Raw genomic sequence first — 25,599 nt, forward strand, 5'->3', positions numbered from 1 at the left:
GGAGGGGGAGAAATTTACAAGGAAGCACTAATGAAGGATTGGTTGGAAATAGTTGTTATTTGTAGTAAAAACAATAGCACTCTGGCCATACGATTCTCGGCCGTTCATCAGACCATCGGGAGTTTTCGGCCATTTTTCTTCTCATAGTGGTGGAGCAATTGTTCTCGCAGCTATCCACAACAGGAACGGCTAACCTATCATTTCAATCTGATCGGGAGCACTTTCTCCCCATAGCAAGCCCGGCATAGAATCAGGTTATCTTGCGAAATCGGAGTCCTTCACCCTAGTCTGTCGGGCACTATGGCTGGCATAAAAATACAATCGTGATCCGAGGAGAAAACATCACTTGGTGGGTATCATCTGGTAGCGTATACACTATACCAGACCACAAGACACAACCATATACTCCCGCCTGTAATGCGGCATACTCCAGTTCGAGCTCATCGACCAAGACTTGCTATTTTGACACACTTCTTCTTACTACAATGACATCAGCCCGAGCGACAAGATCCCTGACATCGACATGATCCGTGAATAAGACCAACTGCTTCCCTTTCCCTCGTAGTCCATCTCCATCCTCATGTGTCATGTCCTTGAGATACATGCTTCGCAAACTGGCAGTCTTCGCTCTTTGGACACTGTCCGCAACAGCTGAATCTCTGTAGGCGTGGTGATGTACGGACCCAGTCGTGCTCGGGAACGGCATGGACCAATTGTCCTGTCATTTTGCACGTCAGTAGAGCTGTATCATTGCAACTAGCTGCCGGACTCACCCGGGTGGTATTGACAGGCCTCGGCATGATTGTCTTGCTGCCGGAATCGCGAACCACAGTTCTGGCAATCATGATACAGAAGCGTGCGCTTCATGACGATTCTCGGCTGCTTCCTGGTCGTAGCCCTGGCTGAACTCTTGGTGACTCCGAACCGTTTGAAAAGGTCTGGGAGCTCGGGAGGTGCGCGTCGGCTTGGAGTTTTGGGAGACGCAGGCTGGAGGCGTTGAGCAGGTGTGTCCAATCTCTGCAAATTGCGCGCCGGGTTTAACCCACGGGCGTCACAGACGACCACTCCTTGAGGAGTTTGTCTCCACATCAGGGTTTGAGTTGTACCACAATTGCTGCCACATCAATTAGCTTGGAGTATCTAGAATAATAGCAGAGGACCGTACCTGCAGGCTTGGCCATCGAAATTTGAGCCTTGGTTGGGTGTAGCTGGATGGCAGAATTGATCCGAGACGTTGGGAGAGGTCGCTGTTGGGCTAGATGCGTAGCGCATCACATTTATATGTGCTTGAGCGGTATCCTTAATGCTCTTTTTCATCGAGAGCACAAGTATGAGCTCGCGGAGCTCACCTGTCGTGAGGCTGTAGAGGTCGTGTGTGAACTTGTCGGCCATCGCACTGAGACGAAGTTTTCTGTTGCTCGTGTCTATGAATGGGAAGGTTCTAATTATGGGACATGCTGTGGATGGATTATGGTAATATTGTCGAGGGAAATTTTTGGATTACGTGCGGCTTGCTAAACAAGATGGTGAAGTCTGTCGTGCATGATTTGATGATTGGTATGATGATTTGTTTCGGAGATTATCTTTCCGTTGGATTCTCTCAGCAATAGTTTCGAATACAATGTCCACTTCAAAGAATCCAATACTGCGAAACTGCTTGTTGAGGTCTGGATGTAGCGAGTCGGGCTAATACGTACCCAACGTAACCTGGCAGAATAAGCTAGGCCTCGTTTTCCAGATATATAGTATGATTAGAGGGAGACGATGGATAACAGCATTGTTCTTAAAAAACACAACAGACAAAGCCAGGTCCACGTGTGTAAAACGCATGACATCAAGCTCTAAGAACAAAAACAGCTGCAACCCCACCTGACATAAGGTGATTTCCAGCTTTGACATTGGCTGAATCTCCCTCGTCTATCAGAAAATACCCCTTCGCGCAGGTACTTCCTGCCGGTGATGTGTTCATTTTGGATATTTCACAGCTAGTTTCATCCACCGCTACATGCATCATTGCGGCCACTCCCAATAATGCAGGGCGTCGCCCTTATACCATCGAGCGCCTTCATCTGAAGTAACCCCGGAAAGACACCAGAAAGTAGAGGAGTTTAATTCCCAACCGTGACATATGGACCGGGTAAGAAGGATATATATCGAACAAAAACGAAGTTCATCCGACCATTCGTAAGAGATGGCATCTTGGGCCCCGCACATGGTCTTGGATACTGATGAGTTCAAAACGCGCAACTACTTAGTGCAAACTTTGCAACATGCACTTGTGGTCGTCAGTATTGATACCGCATTCACTTCAGAAAAGGAAACTCCTCGTTTCGCTGACATGAAGGCCAAAGATTTGATATTTGCCGGTTACTGTAACGCTGGTGGGAGGTTTTCAATAAGATCAGGTATACCGTTACATACCAAATCATGAACGGTCTAGTCCGGCTGACAATCAAAGAGGAATTCAAGGTAAAAGCTACGAATCTGACACGAGTTGGCCAGATGGAGCTGGTCCAACGGATATGAGATGGGTAGCTCATTGCGAGAATAATGTATTGGCCAGAGTCCTGCTTTGGACCGAAATCTTCAACGAAGATGATGTCAAAATCAATTGAATTGTTTCAATTACTGACAATAGGCCTTCATGCATCCTAGTCTTGCGAATGGTTGCGGATATAGCTCGAAGGAGTCCCGCACAAACAATCCTGGCAGACTCCAATCTGGAGCGTCGGGATATATTTCACCTGATGAAAGTCATGTTCCTGGTATGGCAACAATGATGACTCGAAGACCTCAGCAACGCATGCAGGGCACGAGATGGAGAGTGATATGCAAGTGCCCCAATCAGGTTCCCGCAGCACGCTTCCTTGTCTGGAGTTTATCGTTGATAACATGTTCTCTCTTCAAAGATCATGAATCCTCGAGCTTTGGTTCGATTGACTACCCCGCCATTATGATTGGGTACTGCAATGTAGAGCGAGTGGCTCTTTGCGGCCTACCCATAGGATCATAGAATATTTATCAAAGACGAGAACTACTTTCGAATGCAGATTTGCCCATGACACCAGGAAAGTGATCAACGGTTGGAGACGTGTAGTACCAAGCTGTTTAGAACGATAGCTCGCATTCATTTTGTTTTGCACTGCATAGTGACAACCTATCTGTTTGAAGCCAGAAGTGCATCAGTAGATATTGTGATACAACAAAACCAGCACCAATTCCGATATCGATGTGATGGCGCGATCGTTGCTGCCCACGGCTTTAGCATGCAAACTGGCATCTCAAAAGGATCTAGCAGATCTAGTAAACTCCGAGACAATGCGACCCAAATTCCCCTTCTTGATACCGTCATAAAATTCAGAGACCCAAAGCTCCCTTACTTATGGTATTATTCGATAGTCCGAACTAGGACTGCGACTATTTCTCGGGGTACCTATCTCGTCCGGGCTATCTATAAGATGATTTCCATTGGTCCCATCAATGCCGTTCATATCGTGATCGTCCAGATCCAGGACTTCATAACTCTTCACTAGCTCATCAAGTCTCTTTTGTTGTGTGGCATCATCTAGACCAGCGTTCAATAGGTAATGAGAGAACACGTGCTCCGCCATGAGCCGTTTTCTTTTTTCCTCATTGTCGATACTTGCAAATTGTTTCAGTTGGCGCGCATCGTCTGGCGACATCGAGTCACGGAGGATGGAAAATACTACTTCCGCTATATAGAAATGTCGCGCCTGGTCCCGTAAGCCTTTGGCACAAAGGACGACGGTAGACAGTTTGGAGGTTCGTTCCGGACCACTAGTTGTCCCGAGTTCTCTGAGGGCATCGAAACCAACGAGATCAAGATACGCCAACATAATCGTGTCGCAACTTTCGAAGCTATGTCGAGCGTAGTAAAGATGCACGAGTGACTCAAGGGAGTTCTTCGCAGAAGCCGCAACGGCTTGTGCAGAGATGAAATTTCGCCTGATGGGGTGACTTTGCGTGACTGGGTGCTCGACGCCATTGAATCTGACAAAGAGAAAGATCAACAAAACAAAAAGTTGCATGCTGGAAAGAGTTATTCATAGAGACCAAGGAGGAAATCTGATACACACTTACTATATCTTCAGATGTGCGGGGAAGACAACTCGATCCGGCTGCAACTCTTCAGGCAAAGTAATTTGCCACTTGAGCAGTTCCTCTCGAAAGCCCAAGGCCTCTGAAAATGTGATGGGTCCCAAATGTCTCCCCTCGCCATAACACCGAGCGACGATGCTGTTGAGAATAACGAAAAATTCGCACATGGCTATAAAGACTAGACTGTGCTGGACCCGGGTCGGACACGGTGCTTGAGGGTATAACACCCATAACTCACAGAAGTAAGGTCGCTGCAGTTTGTCCTTCATTGGGACTCGAGGAGGCTCTAAAATCATGGGGGGTTGGCGGTTGTGGAACATCTGTCTGCTGTTGTCGAACTAGTCAGCCAGTTGTAATCAGTCAAGAGCCTCACGTTACTCACGCTTGCATGCAAAACAAGCCCCAAGCCGTAGCCGCAATGACGGCTTGCCTCTGCTCATCCTCCAATCGGACATGGTGCGAAAATATACCCATGTCGTGAGCCATATCGATCGATAGCTGTAAATATCGAACACCGATCCTGTCTGTGCCATCGCAATTGAGAACGTATCCAATAATTGCGCCGGCTTGTATCGTGGTGATGTGGTTTCGTGACTGCTCGCGATCCCAGAGTCGTCGAGCTTCAGCCATGAATTGGTAGATCAGCTCTTTCGGAGACCAAAAGTCGGTAGAACTTGTGGGGGTACGATAACAGTGCTACATATTATTTAGTCGACCTCTAAGCATCCCAGGCTCGTAGTGTAGTATGGGGAGGCTTACACAAGCGCATGCGAGGACCGCATTCACGAGCAGGGACGAACAGTATGTCTTTCGTCCGGTTACTAGACTGGCGACAAATGCGTCTTTATGGAACAACGAGTTGAACGGGAAATCGAAGTACAGGTACGCTTTGAGAAGCGTACGAACCAGATCATCCGAGTCGGTAACGGTGGTCCATTGAGAGGCGCGCACCGTTTCCAGAGACGGTTCCACGAGCTCTGCCGCATGATATGGCCAGTCATACTTTCTGTCCTTGTCCTGGATTGGATTCTTACCGTGAGCTAGAGGGCCCGGGGTGCTCTGGTCGTAGAAGATCTTGTGATATAGTATTGAGCTGGTGAATGGGTTCGCGTCCGGTTCTAGGCACGAGGGCATCGAAGAGTGCATCGGGAAACTGTATCTGCTTTGCTGTAGTGTTGTGAGGCGACACTGCAACAGGAGGTCACCCTGTTGGATAAATCTGACCAAGGCATCGACGCTCTCTCCGGCCCTGAGCCGTTGCAGGACTGAATGAGCATCGTGCTGGTCTCTGGTACGCAGGATGTTGATCAACTCGACCTGAGTACCGGATTTGTCCTGTAGATCTTTGAAATTACGTTTTAGTGCGTTCTGGGCGACAACGGAATCGCTCGCATATACGCAGGTAGCCCTGGCGCGTCGACATTTCGAACATGAAGGACGGCCGCCATCGCACTGGTGTTGTCAAGGTTAGTTGGCTATGCGCATGCGATGTCCCAAGTACCTATAGGTGGTCTGTTACCGGCAAGCCTTACCTTGGTCTTTTTTTGCCTACACTCATTGCAGGCTGTCAGTGTTTTGGGGGCAGGTGGAGTTACGGTCTCGCTGTGTGAGAGCGACGGCGGCACCGGCGGAGGGCCAGGTCGCGGAAGCAAGGGTCGCATACTCATATACTGAGACCTCGCCGAGAGGCTCTCATGGGGAGGTTGTGGCCATTAGTTGAACTCCACTGAAGCGCAGACGTTGCACGATGTTGGAGTCGGTAGTCAACGCCTATATGCGTCCATCAATGCCCATGGTATTTTGGCAGAGCACCGAGTTTCCACAATGACCACCGGTGCAGGTGACGCTGTCAGGCCATCCAGTGGACCCGGAGCTTGCTCCGAGCCAAGGGTCTCTCCTGTGAAGCCGTGGCGGAAGGCCTAGAAGCATGGGGCTGCACTAGGGCAAATTGAAAAGCCCATGTGCTTTGCGGACATCGACGATGGCTGTCCGACCCCGTTCCTAGCCAATCCCAAGTTGCCCTGTCAGCCTCCCCGGTCCTGCTGGGCCCTTGACAGGCGGCCACTGAGCCAGTTGCAGAGAGAGGCCCGGACAACACTAGCCTCGCTCCAAGGTTGTGCCCATTCATACGTCAACAACAACAACACCACCAACAACAACAAGACCCCCAGATCGTACAGGGTCCCGTATCTATCATGATACGACGTCTGCAACCGTCCCCCGGCCCAGTGTCTAGTGTACAGTATCCTGTGTCCAATGACGGTATTGCGCGACGACTTTCCCGCTCGTGTGGTCAGTGGGCATCACCTCCCGCCGCCGCACGACCAAGTAGGCTGTGTGGAGTACTGCGTCACACATGTCGTACCACAACTGCCACAGTAGAATTTGCCCAACGGTTAGTATACTGCCATGTACCGCACCCCGTAGTTGACTGAACTACTGGGAGACGCCCGCGTTCCCGAGTATTTTTTTAGGGTTCGCGCTAACGGCTTCATTTTATTAATATGCTCAGGCTACATTCAAATTCGCACATACTCGGTACATACCTATTGCTCTTCACCACAATTTGGCAAGGGGGAAAATTAGCGGGTGCCATCATAATGGCGACATTCTGAGGTACACGGTCTCGGTTGGCGCACGTAGGTTTCACGGCTTGTGCACAGTAGCAAGGTTAGTAACATGCTATCATACCCCGACTGATTCTGATGCAAAGCAAAGACTGTGGACTGTCGTGCATCGTTTAAATATGCATACTGCAGCATCAAAGACCCATTTTGCCGTCTACAGCGTGAGTATGGTCTTATCCATTGCGCACCCCCGCGAGATCCTTGTCACCGTTGTCGAGGCTATAACGGCACACAGCTCGGAGCATTTATCCTGGTGTTCGAACACACATGCTTCTGCACGGACTTGGCAAATCAAGCTTGCGCTACCCCATTCGTTTTTATTGTTTCTTGCAACCACGTGAGTACCGAGTACGCATCCGTGTGACCCTGGAATCTGTATACCGACTCCGTCATTCAAACGTCTTGCATACTTATCGCGTGTTTATCCGGGGTGGTTGTGTTCGTGCTTATAAGGTCACCAACCATTCAAATCCGAGATATCCAAGCCAAAAACCCCCATTTCGTCCGAAACCTCGTACGAAAAGCCAAGCCTAAGCAGGGATAATGAATGATGCAAAACAGATCCTTTGAGTAAGAGCCCAAGTCTTGGAAAATATTGGTGTCGACGACATTGTCGACTCAAGGACTGGTTGCGATCATTACGGATGGATTACAAGGGATGGAGACTGCCGCCGTGCGTCATGCACTCCGCGTTAGGTAGATAACGCGCCGCCAATAACATGACTCTCAGCACAAGTTCAACCACAACACCTACCAGTGCTCCTTCCTACATACCAAGACTATAATACGTCCGCACAACACCAAAAACACCAGCCTTGTATGCAGAGTCAATTTTCAAGATCCATTCATAATTGGTCTCATAGGCCCGTCGACTCCGCGTCTAAGGTTAGGCAGTCCAGGTTTTGATTAAATAGCACAGTAGGTTAGTCAAATCTTTGTCTAGGCTAGGTTAGTTAGTGCTTAACTACTAGTGCTGGCTGGAATATTGTCAGCTAGACTAGGTTGGAAAATGTTATATCCTGCTTGCATAAGACTGTCAATCCTTTATTATGCTCATTGAGATTCAAGTTTCATTTATTACAGAGGCTGGTTTTCACCAGACCCTGCTCGACTACACAACAACGAGCGCCGTTCACGGCCATTTCTCTCCTCGTTCAGTCTCCATAACGGGCACAATTCCTGGCGGTAGCGGTATCGCCTCTACATGCGGCGCTTCAATGCGGTCCAGGAGGGGCATTCTCCATTGTCGCAGTTAGCTGAGCGATATTGGTTTCGATGCGAATTATTTCTTTCATGCGACTTGCAATGAGATGGATCCGAACGACCCCGGCCAGTGACGTGGTCTATGTATTGCGCCAGCGATATCAGCGTTCCAATGGCCTACCAACGACGCCCACAAGAGCGATCGTTATCGGCGACGATGTACTCGCGAACCATTGCTTCTGAAGAATCATGATCGTTTTCAAGACGTGATAACCGAGCTGCTCGAGGCACTGCAACAATTCCTCGCGCGTGCGAACAGCGGTCTGGTCTGCACCTAACATTCCAGGAACTATTTTTTTGTGACAACGCGGGTAGACTTCAGTATGAATAGTGGAATCAGCTTGACTGCTAACTTGGTCTTTATGGTGGGGTGACTTCCTATCTGACCACCAAGTACGAGTCTCCCCAAGCGCAGTCCAGAGGTGAAATCGATTGACAACTTCCGTTTTGGACCATTGAGCTCTTCATCGCTTTAGGTTCACTAGCGTCCATTTTATCAGCTTCTCACTGTCTATATGACCCTACATTTAAAGGCTCCAGGAAGGTGTGAAGCAGGTGTATGAGATCACACTGGGTAAACGTCAATATTCAACATCTCATAGGCTACAAAATAATCTCATGGGAAGTTCAAGGAGATCAATAGCTCCGGGTGTCCGTTCGCATACTTCTCATTAGCCAGAACCAAATGTTGGTGTGTATGTGTGTAGAGGTCTCAAACATTATCGTCCGCTATAAAAATATCGTCGGACCCAGCATGTGTCATGCCTTTAAATCCAACTCGTTCAAAAGATACTGATGAAGATATTAGATATTAATTGAAAGACGGCTGCCGGTGCAGCAAGGTTTTTTCACATTGTTGTTGTTGCATTGTTTAATGTTGTGGTGGCCTCTAAGTGACCATAACCTCCCCAGAGGTATGCGACGTGACAAGCTATATACACAGGGTATATGTGATGCCATTTCATGCCTCAAGGGCTCGCAATCAAAGATCTCTTGATCGTTTCAGATGGATCCTTTAAGAACAAGTTCCATAAAAATAACATAAATAAACAAACACAAAGGAAGGTATGCGTATCAACGTGCGTGGTGTTCGTTCTGAGCCTCTCTACCGCTTCCACCCTCCTTCCCTGTTACAGTCAATCGTTTTCCGTGATTTCCCTACCGGGATTAGTCAAAAGAAAAAAGAAAGCAAAATACTTATGGGTTCGCAGATGGACTGTGAAATAACACCACGCATGCCTTTTCCCGTTAGCTAGTTCTTCTGGGGCCACTATGATCATCTTGATCCATCACTCATACCACCGAATAAATGCTGGCTCCGGATCTCGTCTACTCAAATTCATTCACGATTTTCTTTAGACGATGCATAATTGAAATCAACCACGTTAGCACCTTACTACCGCTCAGGTACCCTTGCGCACAATTATATCTTTGCACGGCTCAATACTTCGCATTCTTATCCGGCAAAATGAGCAGCTCAATTCATCAGCCCGAGACTTCGGTACACATACCAACAAAGCGCAAGCTTGTGGCCCTTCGTCGCATCACTTCGCTCAAACCCATCAAGCGCAGTCGTTGGGAAGTAGCGATCGTGGGGGGCTGGAACATAGTCGTGACCAAGGGCGAACACAGCGTTGGTGAGCTAGTGGTCTACATCGAGATCGATAGCTTTCTACCCATGTCAGACGAGCGCTTCTGGGAATACACTGGCCCACATGCCAATCACCACTACGAGGGAGAGCGAGGCTATGTCGTTCGCACACTTATGCGTCTCGGCCATATCTCGCAGGGTCTCATATTTCCTCTCAACGCCTTCCCAGAAATCAACGTTGAGAAGAGGGAAGAGCTCAAGGGCGACCTCGTTGGCAGCCCCGGACGTGTGGAAGGAGCTATGATGGAGCTTGATTACTCTGAAATGCTTGGAGTGAAGAAATTCGAGCCGCAGTACTTTGAGGAGGAAGGCGCCCCAAGCTACGGCCCACCTCCCATAATCTTTCCACAACCCGGCTGCGAGCGCGCACAAAACGTTGTCAACCTATTCCATCATTATTCAGATATAGAGTTTTTGATCACTGAGAAGCTGGATGGTGTTCCAATCACGGTCTACAGCGTGGAAAACAGATCACAATGGTACAAAGCACTTCCTCGTAAACAGGGCAGCGCAGATTCGCCAAGGCCGCGTTTTGGAGTTTGTGGAAGATGGACCGATCACATTGAGGAGGAAGAATCCCTCTTTTGGAAAACCGTGAGGCGGCAGGGCATCATTGAGAAAATACCACAGATTGGGATGCAGTGCACCGCAGCGGGTCGAAAGAAAGGCGGCAACAACTTCGCAATCCAAGGCGAATTCTGTGGCGAAACCATCCTGGGCAACAGCATGGGATTCGAGGCTGGCCAACATCACTTCTACGCCTTCGCCATCTACGACATCGACAACCAGAAGTGGCTTCCGCCGGACCGTGCTTTGAGTGTATGCAGGAAGCTGAATATTGATCACGCTCCTATAATTGCTCGAGTCAAACTGAATGAATTCGCCAATAACATGGAAGAATTGCTTCAAAAAGCTGAGGGCAGAGGTATATTGGGAAACAATAGGGAGGGCTTGATGTTCAGAACCTTGGACAACGCGTTCGCTTTCAAAGCCATTGCGAATAATTGGCTGCTTGAGTATAGCCACTATAAAACCACGCCGGATCAGTGGTAACGGTTTGGGCTCATATTCAGGTGAGTCTAGGCTGGGGAACGAGGTTATCCGGCAGCAAAGTAGCACCTGTAGATTGAACGTATTTAGCGTAAGCCCGATTCGCAGCCATCATTGCATCATTTATTTCAATCAGAAAATATTGCTGCGTGTGATGAAGTAAACAATGTACCGCGCTATCTGTTCTTTGTTTGTTTTTAGTGCGAAACAATCTGCATCTCGGAAATGAAGATTAATGTCTTTTTGAAAAGCCTCGGCTCCTGGCAGTATGAAGAAATCATCGTCTGCCTTACGAAACCAATAGATATATAGCTATAGAACATGCGGTCAGCTCCGACACATCGCTAATAGCGTGATGAAGTGAACACCGCCGCGCGTGAGTATGTGCCAGCCGTGCGACTTTTGCAACAGCCAGCAGCCCCCCAACTGCGTTGCAATAATATTATCTACTTTCGGTTTATCTAAAATTTAAATTGTATAGCGTTACTTTCTATTGACGTTTGCTCTTCCGCTCTTTACACTATTGTTACTGGCCGTTCTCGTCATTCCCACGTGGTGACTCACTGCTGCCACTTTTGCAACACCGTCTCAGGGGGGTTATAAAGCCGTATCTCGCCAATTAGGTGTCAAAACCCCCAGATATGATGCCAAACCCTCCCATTTCCAGTCCTGTGGTGACCAATAGCTCCCAAACTGATGCGCGGTAATGGTAATGTGCCAACCAGCTGCAACCAGCTTCTCGTGTGGCTCAACCTTGTACCAGCGTCGCATTCTGTCACCGTTGAAACCCCACCTTCTTCTACTGGCGTTTGCTGGCACAGTTGATGGTGGTCGCTCGTATACTTCAGCCCACCCGATTGTAATAGTAAGATCTGCTCAACGCCGAAAGCAAGACCACATCTTGACATGCGATATAATAAGAATATATCCATCATTATTGCTCATTGATTTCTGGGGGCGGAGAATGCAGCCCGTCAAGCCTGTAGCCTCCGGGCTCCGGTATCTCTTTGGGTCCGTCAGGACTGTCACCAAAATGTTTCGTCATCACTACATGTGGGCAGACATAATGATTTAGAAGATCGAGCGCAGTACTTAGCGCTACCGGGCATTATTCGTAAAAGACGAAACTGTGAGTAATGGAAAAGAGAAGCTCGCCTTCGATGGTCTTAGCTGACCAGTCCCGGGTTCAAGGTGGTGTATTGCGGGTTTTGAGCCTAATAAAGAACTTTCGAAGGTCGTTTAGAGGTGTCAAAACGGGGCTGATAACGGATGGGCTATTACTACCGAGCTTTTGCCATCCAACAAGGGGCTGGCCGTTAGGTGCACCATAAAGGTGCTGGTTCAGTTCTGGACCGCAGAGTACGAAAGAGGGTGGAAGAAATTACAAGGTGTCAGGATGTGTGGATGTACGTACAGGCTTTTGCGGCCGTGGTTGTCGAGCCGAAAAAGAACTTTGCCTTGTAGTGAACAGCGCTCATAATAACGGCCTCGACCTTTGCTGGGAAATTTGTGCTTATAATTCAGAGCACGTATAACCCATTAGGTGAATTAATGTATATCAGTTTAGTAAAAGGAGTTTGACAGCGCGAATGGTAATCTATATGAAGTGCCATGCATAAAGCATGGTGTGTTGGCTACGTGACACTTTCTCTTAATCAATCACATGATAGAGACAGATTACAGTCCATCCCGTAGTTTTGAAGGTATATTTTGCACTAAAATATTACTATCTTCTATCTCTCAAAGTGGTGAGTAAATATGCCATATTTTAGTGCAAAACGAATCGCGAAAAGTGCGGAGGGGGACTGCAAAGTTTATAGGACTCAATCGTGAGGAAATGACTTATGGCCGCCTGACATATTTCAAGGAAGCTCAAAGCTACATAATGAAGGGACCTAATATGGTAAAGAGTCACCTAGCATATTTCTTAGGCTTTCTTTCTTTCTTCCTTTTCGCCCCGCTGTATGTAGAGTGGCCCCCAGACCGAGGCTTCCAGAGCGCTCACAAGTAGTATGCTTTTTCGATTTTCCGCGTTGATTGTAGCAGCATTAGCTGCACGGAGTATCGTTAGCAGGTTCAAGAAAAACATAGAATCGCCCCTCAAAAAGGTAGCAAGTCCCACCGCTTTAGAGAATGCAGCATCTCTTATGATGGGTCTTCAGGTTCCACGAAGCATACAGAAACCCCTTGGGGACAGTGGTAGGTACAATAGCGTTTTCTTGAGGCATAGTGTTTGCCATCATTGCATCCTCCCGGATATTGGAATACTCTTGGTATGTCACCAACTATGTGCGATATATGATGTAGCGAGATAATTGTTTTGTATTATAGCAAAAGGAATGAGGAGGAGTAAGCCCGTGTAGAAAGGGGCAAGAATCACTTTTGTACGATATTCATTTGCTTCACGTGCAATATGATGTCCTGAGTAACAATACTTCGAAAGTCTCCGAATCTGTTCGCCATCAATTCTTTTTTCCACAATCATCTTTATCGCAGATAACTGGAAGTAACTCTGCGTTGACATGTTGCGCACCCTTCATAATAATTCGGTTATCTCTTGCCTGAGGAAAGTGAAGAGTTTCTGGTCAGAGTTAATCAGGACCGCGCCGATCAGTCAGCATCACCATGATATACCCACCTAGGTTAACCAAAAGACTGATTAATAAACAGACATGCACTCGATTGGGTGGTGTACGTTTGACATGTGATACATCATTACTTTATTTACATTCGCTGATATATTCCCTGCAAAGCGCAATCTTCCAACTATATACATCCATCAAGAAAGGTAAACACGACGTCGCGTCTCATCCTCCAGACCTAAGGTGATGTCTAACAGTTGGTACTCAGGCTTTTGACAATGCAGTAAGTACCATCATTACCGGAGGAGACCTTGGTTGGCTCATCACCGTCGTTGTTGCCTTCGTAGTTGTCACAACTCTTGCCGTCATCTTGGCAGCTGTTCGAAATCGTGCAAGAATCGCCATCTGGTAGCCCGAAAAGGTTAGCCTTTGCTTTTGTAAATCGGGTGAACACCACACTATCGCCATGTGAAGCTAGCACGCATATATCCGTGGCCTCTCGAAATTTATTAAGAAAAGCATGCGATCACAATGCTTTGACCACTTACAGTTGCCGTTGATGCCACAAAGAACGCCACCGTCGACCGCGATGACATTGTCGATGACGATATGGCGAGCTCCGCCATTGTTGTCGCAGTTTCCACAGGACCGTGATAGCTTTCCATAGTCTTCAGCGTAGAAGTTCTTGATAGACACAGTTCCGAAACCACTGTATATGTGGTCAGTAAATAATCTCTACTCGTTCCTAGGGCACTCGGAACATACTTAAACTGGACAATTTTGTCAGAAGCTGCGAAAGCACCACCGCCGTTAATGTTGGAAGTGCCGCTGGACTGCTTGAAGGTGATGGCATCCTCACAAACGTCTTGCCACCAGACGTTGTTGATGGTGCTGCTTGTGGGTCAGTATCATGCCATGCCAATTGACAATGGGAATAAGGCTCACCAGGTGCCCTGACAGTGAACGCCCTCGGCTTGACCGGCCCCAATGATGACGTTTGACAAAGTCGCTCCGTCCTTGAGGACAAAAATGGCGTCAGCTTCTCCAGTTTCGGTCTGCCCATCACAGACGACTGGGTAGCGATCATATTTCTTCATGCCACCGTCGAAGCTGCTGCTGACAGTGATGGCCACGGATGTAGACACGGCGCCCGAAGATGATGGTAACTTGGTAGTCAAGCCAGTCGGCCTACGAGGTAAAATTATTTTAGTAGTTAAGTTCAACTTTAAAAAGGAAACAAAAGGTGGAAAAGGAAAAGAAAAAGAAAAGAGGAAAAGAGGAAAAGAGGAAAAGAAAAAGGGAGAAGAAAAAAAGAAAGGACAAACGTACGTGGAGCCGCTCCCGGCTGTGGTGGTGGTGGAAGTCTTGATTGTCGTTGCTGCTGTCGTTGTCGTGGATGCCGTCGTTGTCGCACCCGAGCCCCCAGTAGTGTAACAGCTACACTCCTTGGAGATGGCAGATGGCTTGTTCGAACAATTGCTTGCCCAGGTTGGCAAACTTGTGGTCGCTGTAACAACGCTGTTCAAGTACGTCGAACAGACAGAGACATGTCCGCTGATGTAACTTGCACAGGCGTTGGTATCCGGGTTTGAGCAACCCAGAACAATGGGTAGGAGACCGATCAAGGTGTATTTATGCATCTTAAGTGACTAGTAGTCAGAAAAGGATTAAGATTTATACCAAAGAAGATTCAAGTTGTAGCGAATGCTTCGGTCGTGGAAAAAACATCCATCAAGTCATGATCGTCACCACATTTTATAGAATTGGGCATTGTTTACAGAGCCTCAGCAGTCGAATTCCAAGACATGCCATCCTCACCATTGGAGGATGCCATTTTCCCGTCTCGTTTCCTCCAGTCAAAAGGCAGTGTGGATGAGTTATAGTCCCTTTTTCGTTATATTCCTTGTTTGGGAGAACTTTGATATGGATGCCTTGTGAATTTGACAGGATAGACAAGCTAGTCGGTCAAGGACCATGTGGCTGCACGCTGTTCCTGGGCTTGTCTAGGATTGTAGCCCTCGACGAATCACAGTCGAGGCTTGAGAATCTTTTTCATGCATCACGTTCGCGATTTTAATAGAGTTATTGATGGCATCGGAGATATATGGCGAATCATTATGTCTAAACAAACCTGGGGTACCTGAGATTCTTGTTGCGCCGGATTCACATACGCCTACACCACTGCGTGACATTAAATCGAGATATTGAAATTACTACTATTAAACAAGCTGACAGACGCGCTTAAACGACTACGTACCAAAAGCAAATCCATTTGGCGTGCGACTTCATGATAACAAGTTGCCATCCGGGAATGTTGACTGCCATTCGTGGACTTTTACTGTCTCCTACAAACAGAAGTTGACATATACCGAATTGGAACTCCTATGGTCAGAAAGCAAGTCTAGAACGATCGCAATTGACATGAAGTTCATGTTTTAATTTGTGTTTTTATCAATTGTACAAGAGGGATACCAGTGTAATATCACCTTTCGTTGAGGTTTAGATACGTTGATCACTACTTTGACAACTTTCGGATGAAACACGCAAGATAGCCAGCAGTGCTCAACTCTAATGGACGAGAAATGAATATGTTTCAGATTGTCAACAAGGATAAACTACTACTCCTTGGCATGGACGGCGTAACCCTTCTGCCTCGTCCCCGGCTCTGGGGTTCAAAAAGCCACCAATACCGCCAAGCGCCAAGACTGAACATGCGCCACCCCCGGAATGTCGAGAACCGCAACGCTATTTGGTCTCTCAGATGAGCTCAATACGGGCTGATAACTCATCCTCAACTGTGTGACACAAGACAACCGTATCCTAGGCAGCGAGTGAGTGATACGCATCACAAGTTGGTATGAAAAAGGAGATATGTCGATGCCGGCTCGGCGTAGTGAGCGCGCTTCAACCTCGCTGGCACTATATTAACCCAAAAGTCATGCAGAAGCCCGAAAACCGTGGATCACAAAATACATCGACAATCCCGTGGCGTATCCTTTCGAAGAACAATCAGTTGGGGACGCAAGGGTATCTTGTTGCCTTCGACAGGAACCAAACCAAAGGAACCCCCCTATTCATCGCGATGCCCACACGATCCCAGGAGAACGACTCGCGACAATGGAGCATTCCCGACCACGCTGAACGCCAAATTGGTTTCAAGTACCCCACGCAGATTGCTGACTAGTACCAGTCCCATGTGCAGAGTATCCAGAAGATAAGAAAGGCCCAATCAAAGGAACCAACAAACGAAACCCGACCGATAGCTCCATGAGTCTACACGACCTGCCTCGTCTTACCTGTCTCAACTTCATAGACCCACCCACTGATGGCAACACCCTTTGGGACCGTTTCTGTTTTCTTCAAGAAGTCGACATCGTCCTTCACAGCTTGTTCCAAATCGGGGAATGCCAAGAAGTCAAGGCCTGCGATTTCCTTTGCGGCGCCATCACCGAGGTTCTTTTTGACAAGGCTCTGCGCATCCTCGTTCTGGAAAGTCAACATGCCACAGCCAGTGTGCTTGACTAAGATTATCTCGTTTGTACCCAGCAGTTGTTCTGAGATGATGATCGAGCGTTGAGCATCCCTTGCACTAGCACCAGCGTTGCGAATGACATGAGCGTCGCCCAGCTCAATGCCAAATGCGGCAGCGGGGTCGATGCGGGCGTCCATGCATGTCACTGCATACTGTTAGTGAGCAGGCCCACTATTCCTGTAGGAGGGCGTTGAACCACTTACGAACAAGATACTTCTTCGCTGGTGGGAGTGCAAGATGGCCCTTTGTAAACTCCGCTGCATATTTCGCATTCTTCTCCTGTAAATTCTTCTGAATGGCAGACATGGCTTTGTGATGATGCAGTTCGGCAAGACTAGCGTCACATGTGCTTTGGTTTTTGTCCAACAAGGGACTCGAGGTGATGGGTATAAGTACTCCCATTTGAGTCGAGAGGATGTCCCACATTCTCCGGCAACTGCACTAATTCGGGCTCCAGGAACTTGTCGCGTCATCATCATAAGACCGAAAGAGGAAATAATGATTTGCGCACATGGCTAAAATGAGGGGTCCTCTAGTGGTGAAGAGCTCGCCATCATCGCCATCCATGGCGCAATACCATACAACTCAAGCGTCTTAATAAGAGATCGACCATGGGGGCTGAAAACCAGACGAATTATTGGGTATATGGGAACTAATCTTCTTCGGCTTCTTCCTTATCCGAAAAGCAAATCGGCATTTTCGGCATGACGTATATGCAAGAGCTCCCTTCAACATTTTAGACTACTTGAACGTTCCTTAACATACTGATTACTAATCACTCTATCCCATATAATTCCGGCAGTTTTGCACAGGTTACGACTACTAGAATGTAATAACTTTCGGGCTATTCCGTTTCATACCATGGAAGTTTACTGGTGACCAGTTGTAGCTATAGTTCACTTTTGTGCCATACCTGCTCAGATTTGGTCAGCAAACACCCGGTAGGTACGAAATCTATCTAATATAGTATCAATCAAAAGACATAGTCTACTGGCAAGTGAGCCCTTTTGCCTTTTTCCCCTCTTTTTTTTTTGTCCCTTTATACACAAACGAAAAACGCTAGGTACTATATGGCTTTGTCCGAATATCGAGTCCATGACCGTAGCTTTGCTAACCATGTCATTACCATAACCAACCACATAACTCCTTCCTCAATTCCCAAACATATTCAATACTTTGGCCGAGATGGAATAGTTGACAGGAAACTCTTGATATCAATCTCAACTCCTAAAAGTTTGGAGAACCATCCTAAAATAATGAAGAATGAATCGGGTTCGCCCATATGTTTCTTGTCCGCAACATAACTAGGCCTTTGGTCAGCGGTCTTGAACCCTAAGCTCCTTGGAAACAAATACTTACCGAGCCAATTTAGGATCACCATGTTGCAAACACAGGTAGTAGTCATCTATTGGGAATATCTCGTCCTCGGTACCATTCACTAGTAGTAAATTCGAGCATGGTTTGTCAAGAGTTCCATCCTTTAACAAGGAGAACCTATCCATTGCCTCCTTCTTGAACCTTTCAAAATCAGTGCCGTAGCCATATTTGTGGCAAAGAGTCTGTGCTAGGCTTGATTATATCTGTTAGCAGATTGCATATACACGATATCGGTCCCGATTTTATAACTCACTCAAAAGGATATTCTAGGTGGTCAACATGGTCGAGCCATTCGGGATCGAACATGTAATGACATCCGCCGCCGAGCGCAGCGACACCCTTCAGCTTATCAGCATGTGTATGTGCGAGCCTGATGCTATAATAGCCGCCTGTGCTAAAGCCCCAATTGACTATCTTGCTTTGATCGATAGCTTCTTGTTTACCAATCCAGTCGAACATGCTCGTCCACACGCGATCTGGACTCGTCGGATCCGATGGTATACCAGGGTTATCACCAGTACCAGGAATCTCAACGACAAGAGTAGCACAACCAACTTTCCGCCACCCTTCTTTCCACACTGAAAGTTCTGTTCTGTACCCGTCCAGACCCGTGAAAATGATAACCAGGGGCACCTTTTCAGATGCTGACGCGCGTGAAGGAAGGTGGTAGAACCCTGGCAGGACATCACCATCACCTTGTTTGGCATGAGTATGAGAGATGTCAACCTGAACCATTGGGTATGTATGCAGTCTAGACGTTGGAAATGTCAGCCCTCAAGAATCAAGATATATCTATTGCCTACATCCATGCGTGAGCTCACCCAAGGCCCTTTCTAGCTGCTTCTTTGCCAACCTGCCAGGCATATCGCTGTTTCTCCGAGCGTGGTGCCGGAAAACGTGCTATGCGGTATAAAGCCGAAGCTCTCCTATTTTTGAAGTAAGTTATATTTCATAGATGTAGAGATGAGCTTTGATTTGCGCATACAAGTACAATTCTGACGCCTTTTTTTTATGCCCTGCCTTCTCTGCTGCCTCAGCCACGGCGACGAGTTCCTCCGCTTTGGGAAAGAAACAAGATGCATATTCATCCCAATCGTATGGTTCTTTCATGTCTTTCTACGCGATATCAGTAGTCGCATTAGTATTAATGTTCCTACTTCGTACCTTGACAATGCTTTCCACGACAGGCTCGAAGTCCTTTATGGAAGCGAACATGAATGGGTACAGCCCCTGGGCACACTGCAGACCAAATTAGTTACTGGAGACTATAAGCTTGAAGTTTCATACGGGTTCTCGCCATTTTGTCTCCCACAAGGCCTGAAAGCTTGCATGATGTGGTGCCGGAATCTTTAATTTCTCCTGGATAAAAAACTTCCCTCCTGGGGCCGCCATTGCATTGCTTTTCAAGACGAATTAAAAGTACAACTCAAGCACTGCAAGTCTGAGACATAGATAAAAGAAAATGTTGCAAATGGAAAAATTGGCAAGTCGACTCAATCCACGTTCTTGACGTTATTCGGACGTGTAGCCATGTCGAGTGAAAGTGCACGTCCGCGGACTTCGGCCTGGGGTAACCCGCTGTTGAAGCCCGCTAGTTCAATACGCAGCAACAATGTATTTCCATCTCCTCAAGTATGAGGGCGTCAAAAATGACGCAGCCGGGTAAGTAACTTGGTTTGGAGGTAATGGAACACGTACAAAACTGCTAATGCTGCACGTACGGCCAAAGAACACACTCCAACGGAGTTTAGGATACGCCTTGCGACTTGGTGAATAGTTCTCCTTAGAATGCTCCGGATGCGCAAAGATGCTCTTGTAGGAGTATTCACTCCGCCAACTTGCCTACAAAAGAAGAAGAGAGGCGAGTAGGTGCAAGATATGGCATTGAAACTATCCAGGAAAGGAGACTCATTGGAACAAGTTAATCAGGTCATCCTACCTGATCACTGCAACAAAGGCTTGACAAGCCATAAGGCAATGTGCCTAAGAGGTATTGATATCAACAAACAATACCCACACAGAAATAAGACCCTCCATGGTTTGAGACTTATTCCCAGCGTCTTTTCTCACACTCGAATGCACAAGTTAAGTATTTCATATAACGACAATGATAGCATAATAGAGGGGGCAAGCCGGGGCAAGGGCGACGCACCCGGCAATTAAACGCGTGTGAGCAGAATCACAACGGTGAGGCGGCGATCTGATGCTAGAGTTTGACGAGGTGAGCCAAGAAAAGACAAATCAGAGATTGTTAAGGTGCAGCAACAAAGGGACTGCAATGTTGAACCTGTCAAGTTGTTTAGCTGGTCCAATACCACTCAACATCAAGAGTTGAGGTGAACAGGCTGCTCCACTACAAACAATCACTTCTCTTCTCACCTTTACAAAAAACTGTTTCCCCGGTTTCGATCGAGTAGACTTGAAATGTACACCGGTGACCGTACATCTTCCAGCATCAAGCTCCAACCGTGTGGCGATAACGCCAGTACACACGGTTAATTGAGAACTCCTGGCTATAGCCAGACGTTGGGTAGATACGCGCTATACGCGCTATGCCGGTGGCCGTTTTGGTCAATTGTGTAGTCCAAGTAGTAGTAACCTGCAGCGTGGCCGTCTGGATTATTGATACTATCCTCGATAGGGAGACCTAGAGCAGCAGCTGACTTATCGATGTAGTTGTGCAGCTGAAACTGAGGCAAATGCTGAACAATATGCAGAGGCCCATTGTGCCCAAGGGATGCAGCGTTGGGATGAGAGACGCAGTTCTCGATACGCTTGAAGATTGGTTCAACCATTTCCCAGCTCCAGTTCGGATGCTCCATCTGAGCCCATTCATTGTACATTGCAGGCATCCCGCGAGTACATAGCATCTGGTTTATCCTTGACGATCCACCGAGTGCCTCACCAGACCATAGGTCTGCTTGTCTGCCATTGCAACTTTCAATGGGCTCTGACCAACGACGAGTTACTTGCAGAATCCTGCTTAGACTGCCGGAGATCAAGGGTATACGCGACAGCCAGTGATCATTAATTGCGCCTTTCTCCAGAACCAGGACAGTCACGTCTGGGTCTTCGCTCGGTCGGGACGCTATCGCACAGCTTGCCGTGCCTCCGCCAACGACAATGTACGAATACTCTTCGCCATGTATCTCAGGCGCTTTACGCTCGGGATAAGCGCTTTCAAAAGGCCACATCCGTCCTCAGCGCACACCTCCTTGAGTTCAGACTCTCTCAATTGACTCTATAAGCCCGGGGGGGGGGGGGGGGGGGGGGGGGGGAGAGTGTTGCCAAAACCGAAGAGCTGAACCATGTCTTCATGATTCAAATGACAAATGCAATTGCTATTGCTAGAATAAACTACGGTCCATATCTTTGAATGAATCTGAAAATTCATATCGTGACCGGCGGGCTTAGTACTGTAAATGCATTGCTTTCTGTCATACCATGTTTTTGTGTTGCAGTTTTTTCTTGATGCTAACATGAGAAGCAAATGTTATGCATTTGATTGCTTAAACGCTAACTGTTACGAGCAGCACGCCGAGCCCGCCGAAAATCGAAGGTTGGGGTATGTCTATGTTCGTCATGACTTTCAACCCCACAAAGCAACAAATCAACTCCCCACTCCCATTAACCCAATTCCTGTGAAAGGCAACCATGAACGCCGATCATGACAATTTTCTGTTTCTTCCTTAATGAGATAATAATGTGGACTCACTTTCATTTATCGTTGCTCAAAGGTACACCTACGGAGTATAGCCTTGCTAATAACTGGGTACCCTAGCTGCTTAGCTGTCATGGTAATATAACCGGTAGGCGCAAGACATTGATAAATGTCGGGCTACGGTCAACTCTTCTCTGCTATTGGATATGCTATTACTAACGTATGTTAAGCTGCCATGATACAGTTTATGAGTCAGCAACACGCGAGAGTTGTGACCTTGCACGTTCTCTTCTTCTTGTTCTAACTATGTACCTGCAGAGAGTGCGCGACGACAGTATTGGCGGGGGTCGTCCGTAATGAGGCTAATGCCATCATTGTCCCTGCTGTGGTAACACCTTGCATTCGCCGTCACCAGTGGTCTGCTCTTGTCCCACTTGCTTTATGATTCTATGGAATGCATCTGATCACCGTAATGCCCGGGTTGCAACTTATTCGAGGCTTATCTTGCGTTCCCGCAGCGGAGTGCGTTACGTTACCTTCCCTTTAAGTACTAGTCGGCTGCAGCTAATCGTTATTCCCAGTAATATGTCAACGCAAGCCACCAGGATCGTCGACGTATGGACGGAGTCGGCGGCGTACAATGATGTATATATCATTACCTCATGCCAGCCTAACGCGATAATCTCTATTCAGATACTGCCCTCCTCCCAGCCGTCTTCTGCTACAGTATTTTACATGCAGCATACACTGGTATTATCTTCTTAGAGGTTGCGACCATGGCAAGTATTTTGAAAGGCTTCACCGCCTTGGTTACGTTGTTGGCGCCAATCAGTATTGCGCAATTCGTCGCTGCGCCAACGGATCTGATAGCCAAAGAAGGCTATGCTGGCATCACTGTGAGGTACAAGGAAGTGCCGACTGGAATCTGTGAGCTCGACCCGAATGTGAAGAGTTTTTCTGGTTATGCAGATGTGGCGGAAAACGAACACATCTTCTGGTAAGATATTCACCATGGGCAAAGTAGCATGACCCGGGAGCGATGGGAGAAACTGGGCATTCGTGTCCGGATCTGCCTAATAGCGCAACAAGCATGTCTACATATATCCATGAGTTAGCGCAAGCAGTCTACAACGGGTTCTTGGACTAGCACTCATTCGAGTCAACTCTTGAGGGCTCGTGCTAATATCTAATTTACAGGTGGTTCTTTGAATCAAGAAACCAGGATCCTACCGAGGTGAGTGTCAAAGCAGATAAAGCCGGCTGTAATAACGCTAACTCACTGGCAGGCTCCTCTGACTGTCTGGATCAATGGAGGTCCTGGATCGTCTTCGATGATAGGACTGTTTCAGGAATTGGGACCATGTGGAGTTGACATCAACGGTGAACCCTTCAACAATCCTTATTCATGGTCGAACGTGAGCAATATGGTACGTTGAATGTACCATTACTTTTGGTGCATCTTAGACTGAACCCCTGGAAGCTTTTCATCGACCAGCCTACCACGGTTGGTATGTCATATTCAATTCCCATCCCCGCGTACGAAGACAGTAATGGCAATATTGTTCAGCTGCCAAACGCATCCTGTCCAGATTATGCTCAGCAATACGACAGTTGTGGAACATACTCGAAGCCTGACATTACTCTGGTCCCGAACAATACCCTGGGCGCGGCGCCAAACATGTGGAAAACACTACAGGGTTTTATGGGCGCATTTCCTCAATACTCGAGAAGCGGTTTCAGCTTCACCACTGAAAGTTATGGTGGCCACTACGGTCCAGTATTTAACGGCAAGTCGTGTCATGCTATGCAGGTGCTAAGATTCTGACCAGTCTTAGAGTACTTCCTTGAACAAAATGCCAAAAACATTTCAGGCGCGCACAAAATTGAGCTTGAGAATGTTTTGATTGGAAATGGCTGGTTTGACCCCTTGATCCAGTATCAGGCTTACTACAACTTTTCCGTTTACCCAGGCAACACGTATGATTACGACCCGTACACAGACGTACAGAAAGCCGAGTGGTTCAACAACATTTATGGCGAAGGAAACTGTGTCGACAAGACATTACAGTGCTATGCTACTGGACGGAATGATGTATGCTCGGATGCCGACAATTTCTGTTATTACAACGTTGAGGCGCCATACGACATATACTCTGGTCGTGATGAGTACGACATGAGAGAGTTGACGCCTGATCCTTTCCCATATTCATTTTATGTGGATTACCTCAACACCCCGAGTGTACAAGCTGCCATTGGCGCGTATCAAAACTTTTCGGAAGGATCTGGCACTGTGAGCACCGCTTTCGGAAATACTGGTGACGACGACCGCGAATCGAATACGATTGAAGACGTGCAGAAACTGCTCAAAGCAGGAGTGCAGGTAATTTTGTACTATGGAGATGCGTAAGTGTTCCCGAGGATAGTAGCTCAAAATCTGGCTAATCATTGTGATAGTGATTACAACTGCAACTGGTTGGGCGGTCAGGTGGTTGCCAAAGAGATCAATGCCCCTGGTTTCGAGGATGCCGGGTTTATCAATATCACCTCTTCCGATGGCATTGTGCATGGGCAAGTGAAGCAGAGCGATCTCTTCAGCTTTGTGCGCATCTACGAGTCTGGCCACGAAGTTCCTTTCTATCAACCATTGGCGTCTCTAGAGCTTTTCGAACGAGCTTTAGCACGCAAAGATATCGCGACAGGAACGGAGGATGTTACCCCCGCGGGTGGCAAGTATAAGACCGTGGGCACTGCCACCAGTGATTATCGTGAGGGCAACAGCACAATCGTCGGGGATGTACTGCCCAGCAATTCCACCTACAATACAGCCCTCAATGGACCAGACCCTATTCCGACATGGGCGCCGGTTATCTCAAAGAGCAAGCGAGATCTTGAGTCGAACCTAAAATCGAAGAGAAGTTTCAGAAAACTTGGTAGACCGATACGCTCCAGAGGCGGTAAACGTCCCGTGTAGGAGGGTGTAGTCATTAAGAGACATATGCGGCAAAACCAATGCCGAAGAGTTTTCTCGGGGGAAGGCTTTCGAAGAAGCCCACATGTCAGATAGATATGTTCATGATCCTAAATTATTTTTTTGTTTGTCATGTACCTGGACCGCCAAAACCTTGAATACGGCCAAGACCCCTTAATAAGCGAGCTGGGCTGCTATGTAGTGTCCTACCCTGCTACCTAAAGGCAATCTTCCACAAATCGCCTCTTCGAACATGTTGAGTCAGATATCCATAAGACATGGGCGAATAGAAAACCAGACTCGACTCGTACCGAGTATGCGAAATGGCGGAAATAGGTAGGTACTATGGTATGAGGCATAGAAAAGCACAGTTAGGCGAGCATTCTGGCAAAGAAAATACAATTGGTTCGGAAACTTAACAAAGCGGAAATGCACTCCCTGTTATGAGCCCAATACTTGCCCCGCAAGTGATATCTCACCCTCTATACTATAGCATCGCATTTTTCACGATTTGACGTTCTTTGACTGTTCTTAATGCAATCCGCCGGAGAGTTTCTCGCAGTTATCTTGGTGGATCCGGCTATCGCTGGCGTGTCGGAACGGAAAAGTCTAGCGTCCAACTCTAAATACGTCGTGGTCGCCTCCTTCATTTAGGTTCTCTTGTGCAGGATGTAGAGAAATCTTGGGAAAACTTTTCGTAAAAAGAAAAGCCAAGAGATTTCCTTGTACGACTCGAAGAATCTGAACTCGTAGTTGTTCTTTTTTGTTA

At 47.5% G+C, this 25,599-nt stretch overlaps 8 protein-coding genes across 8 annotated transcripts; 2 read left to right on the forward strand and 6 right to left on the reverse strand.

The window, feature by feature from the left end:
* Positions 1–578: 578 nt before the first annotated feature.
* BKA67DRAFT_539256 (uncharacterized protein) lies at positions 579–1,392 on the reverse strand (the record flags this gene model as incomplete). Its single annotated transcript, XM_046100601.1, has 3 exons — positions 579–718; positions 774–1,114; positions 1,166–1,392. The coding sequence occupies 3 exons, from the start codon at positions 1,390–1,392 to the stop codon at positions 579–581; spliced, it is 708 nt and encodes a 235-aa protein (XP_045953897.1).
* A 1,988-nt stretch (positions 1,393–3,380) lies between these two features.
* BKA67DRAFT_523723 (uncharacterized protein) lies at positions 3,381–5,574 on the reverse strand (the record flags this gene model as incomplete). Its single annotated transcript, XM_046098499.1, has 5 exons — positions 3,381–4,050; positions 4,102–4,446; positions 4,502–4,815; positions 4,879–5,237; positions 5,325–5,574. Coding segments are annotated over 5 exons (1,938 nt in total), but the record flags the coding sequence as incomplete, so codon positions are not given.
* Positions 5,575–9,477: 3,903 nt separating this feature from the next.
* BKA67DRAFT_682509 (RNA ligase-domain-containing protein) lies at positions 9,478–10,713 on the forward strand (the record flags this gene model as incomplete). Its single annotated transcript, XM_046108954.1, has 1 exon — positions 9,478–10,713. The coding sequence occupies one exon, from the start codon at positions 9,478–9,480 to the stop codon at positions 10,711–10,713; it is 1,236 nt and encodes a 411-aa protein (XP_045953899.1).
* A 2,829-nt stretch (positions 10,714–13,542) lies between these two features.
* Positions 13,543–14,932, reverse strand: BKA67DRAFT_523502 (pectate lyase; the record flags this gene model as incomplete). The annotated part of the gene is made up of 5 exons (XM_046098479.1): positions 13,543–13,697; positions 13,841–14,001; positions 14,058–14,183; positions 14,238–14,480; positions 14,622–14,932. The coding sequence occupies 5 exons, from the start codon at positions 14,930–14,932 to the stop codon at positions 13,543–13,545; spliced, it is 996 nt and encodes a 331-aa protein (XP_045953900.1).
* Positions 14,933–16,565: 1,633 nt separating this feature from the next.
* Positions 16,566–17,130, reverse strand: BKA67DRAFT_524004 (carbonic anhydrase; the record flags this gene model as incomplete). Its single annotated transcript, XM_046098529.1, has 2 exons — positions 16,566–16,969; positions 17,028–17,130. 2 exons carry the CDS (start codon positions 17,128–17,130, stop codon positions 16,566–16,568), a joined length of 507 nt encoding a protein of 168 aa, XP_045953901.1.
* A 521-nt stretch (positions 17,131–17,651) lies between these two features.
* BKA67DRAFT_682510 (Alpha/Beta hydrolase protein) lies at positions 17,652–19,593 on the reverse strand (the record flags this gene model as incomplete). The annotated part of the gene is made up of 7 exons (XM_046108955.1): positions 17,652–18,128; positions 18,184–18,393; positions 18,455–18,952; positions 19,023–19,127; positions 19,187–19,317; positions 19,366–19,440; positions 19,489–19,593. 7 exons carry the CDS (start codon positions 19,591–19,593, stop codon positions 17,993–17,995), a joined length of 1,260 nt encoding a protein of 419 aa, XP_045953902.1. The 3' UTR covers positions 17,652–17,992.
* Positions 19,594–20,714: 1,121 nt separating this feature from the next.
* On the reverse strand, positions 20,715–21,395 carry BKA67DRAFT_539262 (glucose-methanol-choline oxidoreductase; the record flags this gene model as incomplete). The annotated part of the gene is made up of 1 exon (XM_046100602.1): positions 20,715–21,395. The coding sequence occupies one exon, from the start codon at positions 21,393–21,395 to the stop codon at positions 20,715–20,717; it is 681 nt and encodes a 226-aa protein (XP_045953903.1).
* An 897-nt stretch (positions 21,396–22,292) lies between these two features.
* Positions 22,293–25,157, forward strand: BKA67DRAFT_385757 (carboxypeptidase S1). Its single transcript, XM_046096581.1, has 7 exons — positions 22,293–22,384; positions 22,444–22,859; positions 23,060–23,096; positions 23,149–23,289; positions 23,343–23,649; positions 23,698–24,265; positions 24,317–25,157. Exons 2-7 carry the CDS (start codon positions 22,639–22,641, stop codon positions 24,831–24,833), a joined length of 1,791 nt encoding a protein of 596 aa, XP_045953904.1. The 5' UTR covers positions 22,293–22,384; positions 22,444–22,638; the 3' UTR covers positions 24,834–25,157.
* Positions 25,158–25,599: the final 442 nt, after the last annotated feature.

The sequence above is a fragment of the Truncatella angustata genome, assembly GCF_020726525.1.
Source record: "Truncatella angustata strain MPI-SDFR-AT-0073 chromosome Unknown BKA67scaffold_8, whole genome shotgun sequence".
In the NCBI taxonomy this organism is placed as follows: Eukaryota; Fungi; Ascomycota; class Sordariomycetes; order Amphisphaeriales; family Sporocadaceae; genus Truncatella; species Truncatella angustata.

Excerpts from the sequence above, each read along its gene's own strand:
- BKA67DRAFT_385757 (XM_046096581.1), top strand. The coding sequence starts at position 22,639 with ATGGCAAGTATTTTGAAAGGCTTCACCGCCTTGGTTACGTTGTTGGCG. Across the intron at positions 22,860-23,059 it reads GAAAACGAACACATCTTCTG|GTGGTTCTTTGAATCAAGAA; the intron begins GTAAGATATTCA and ends TCTAATTTACAG. Across the intron at positions 23,290-23,342 it reads GGTCGAACGTGAGCAATATG|CTTTTCATCGACCAGCCTAC; the intron begins GTACGTTGAATG and ends AACCCCTGGAAG.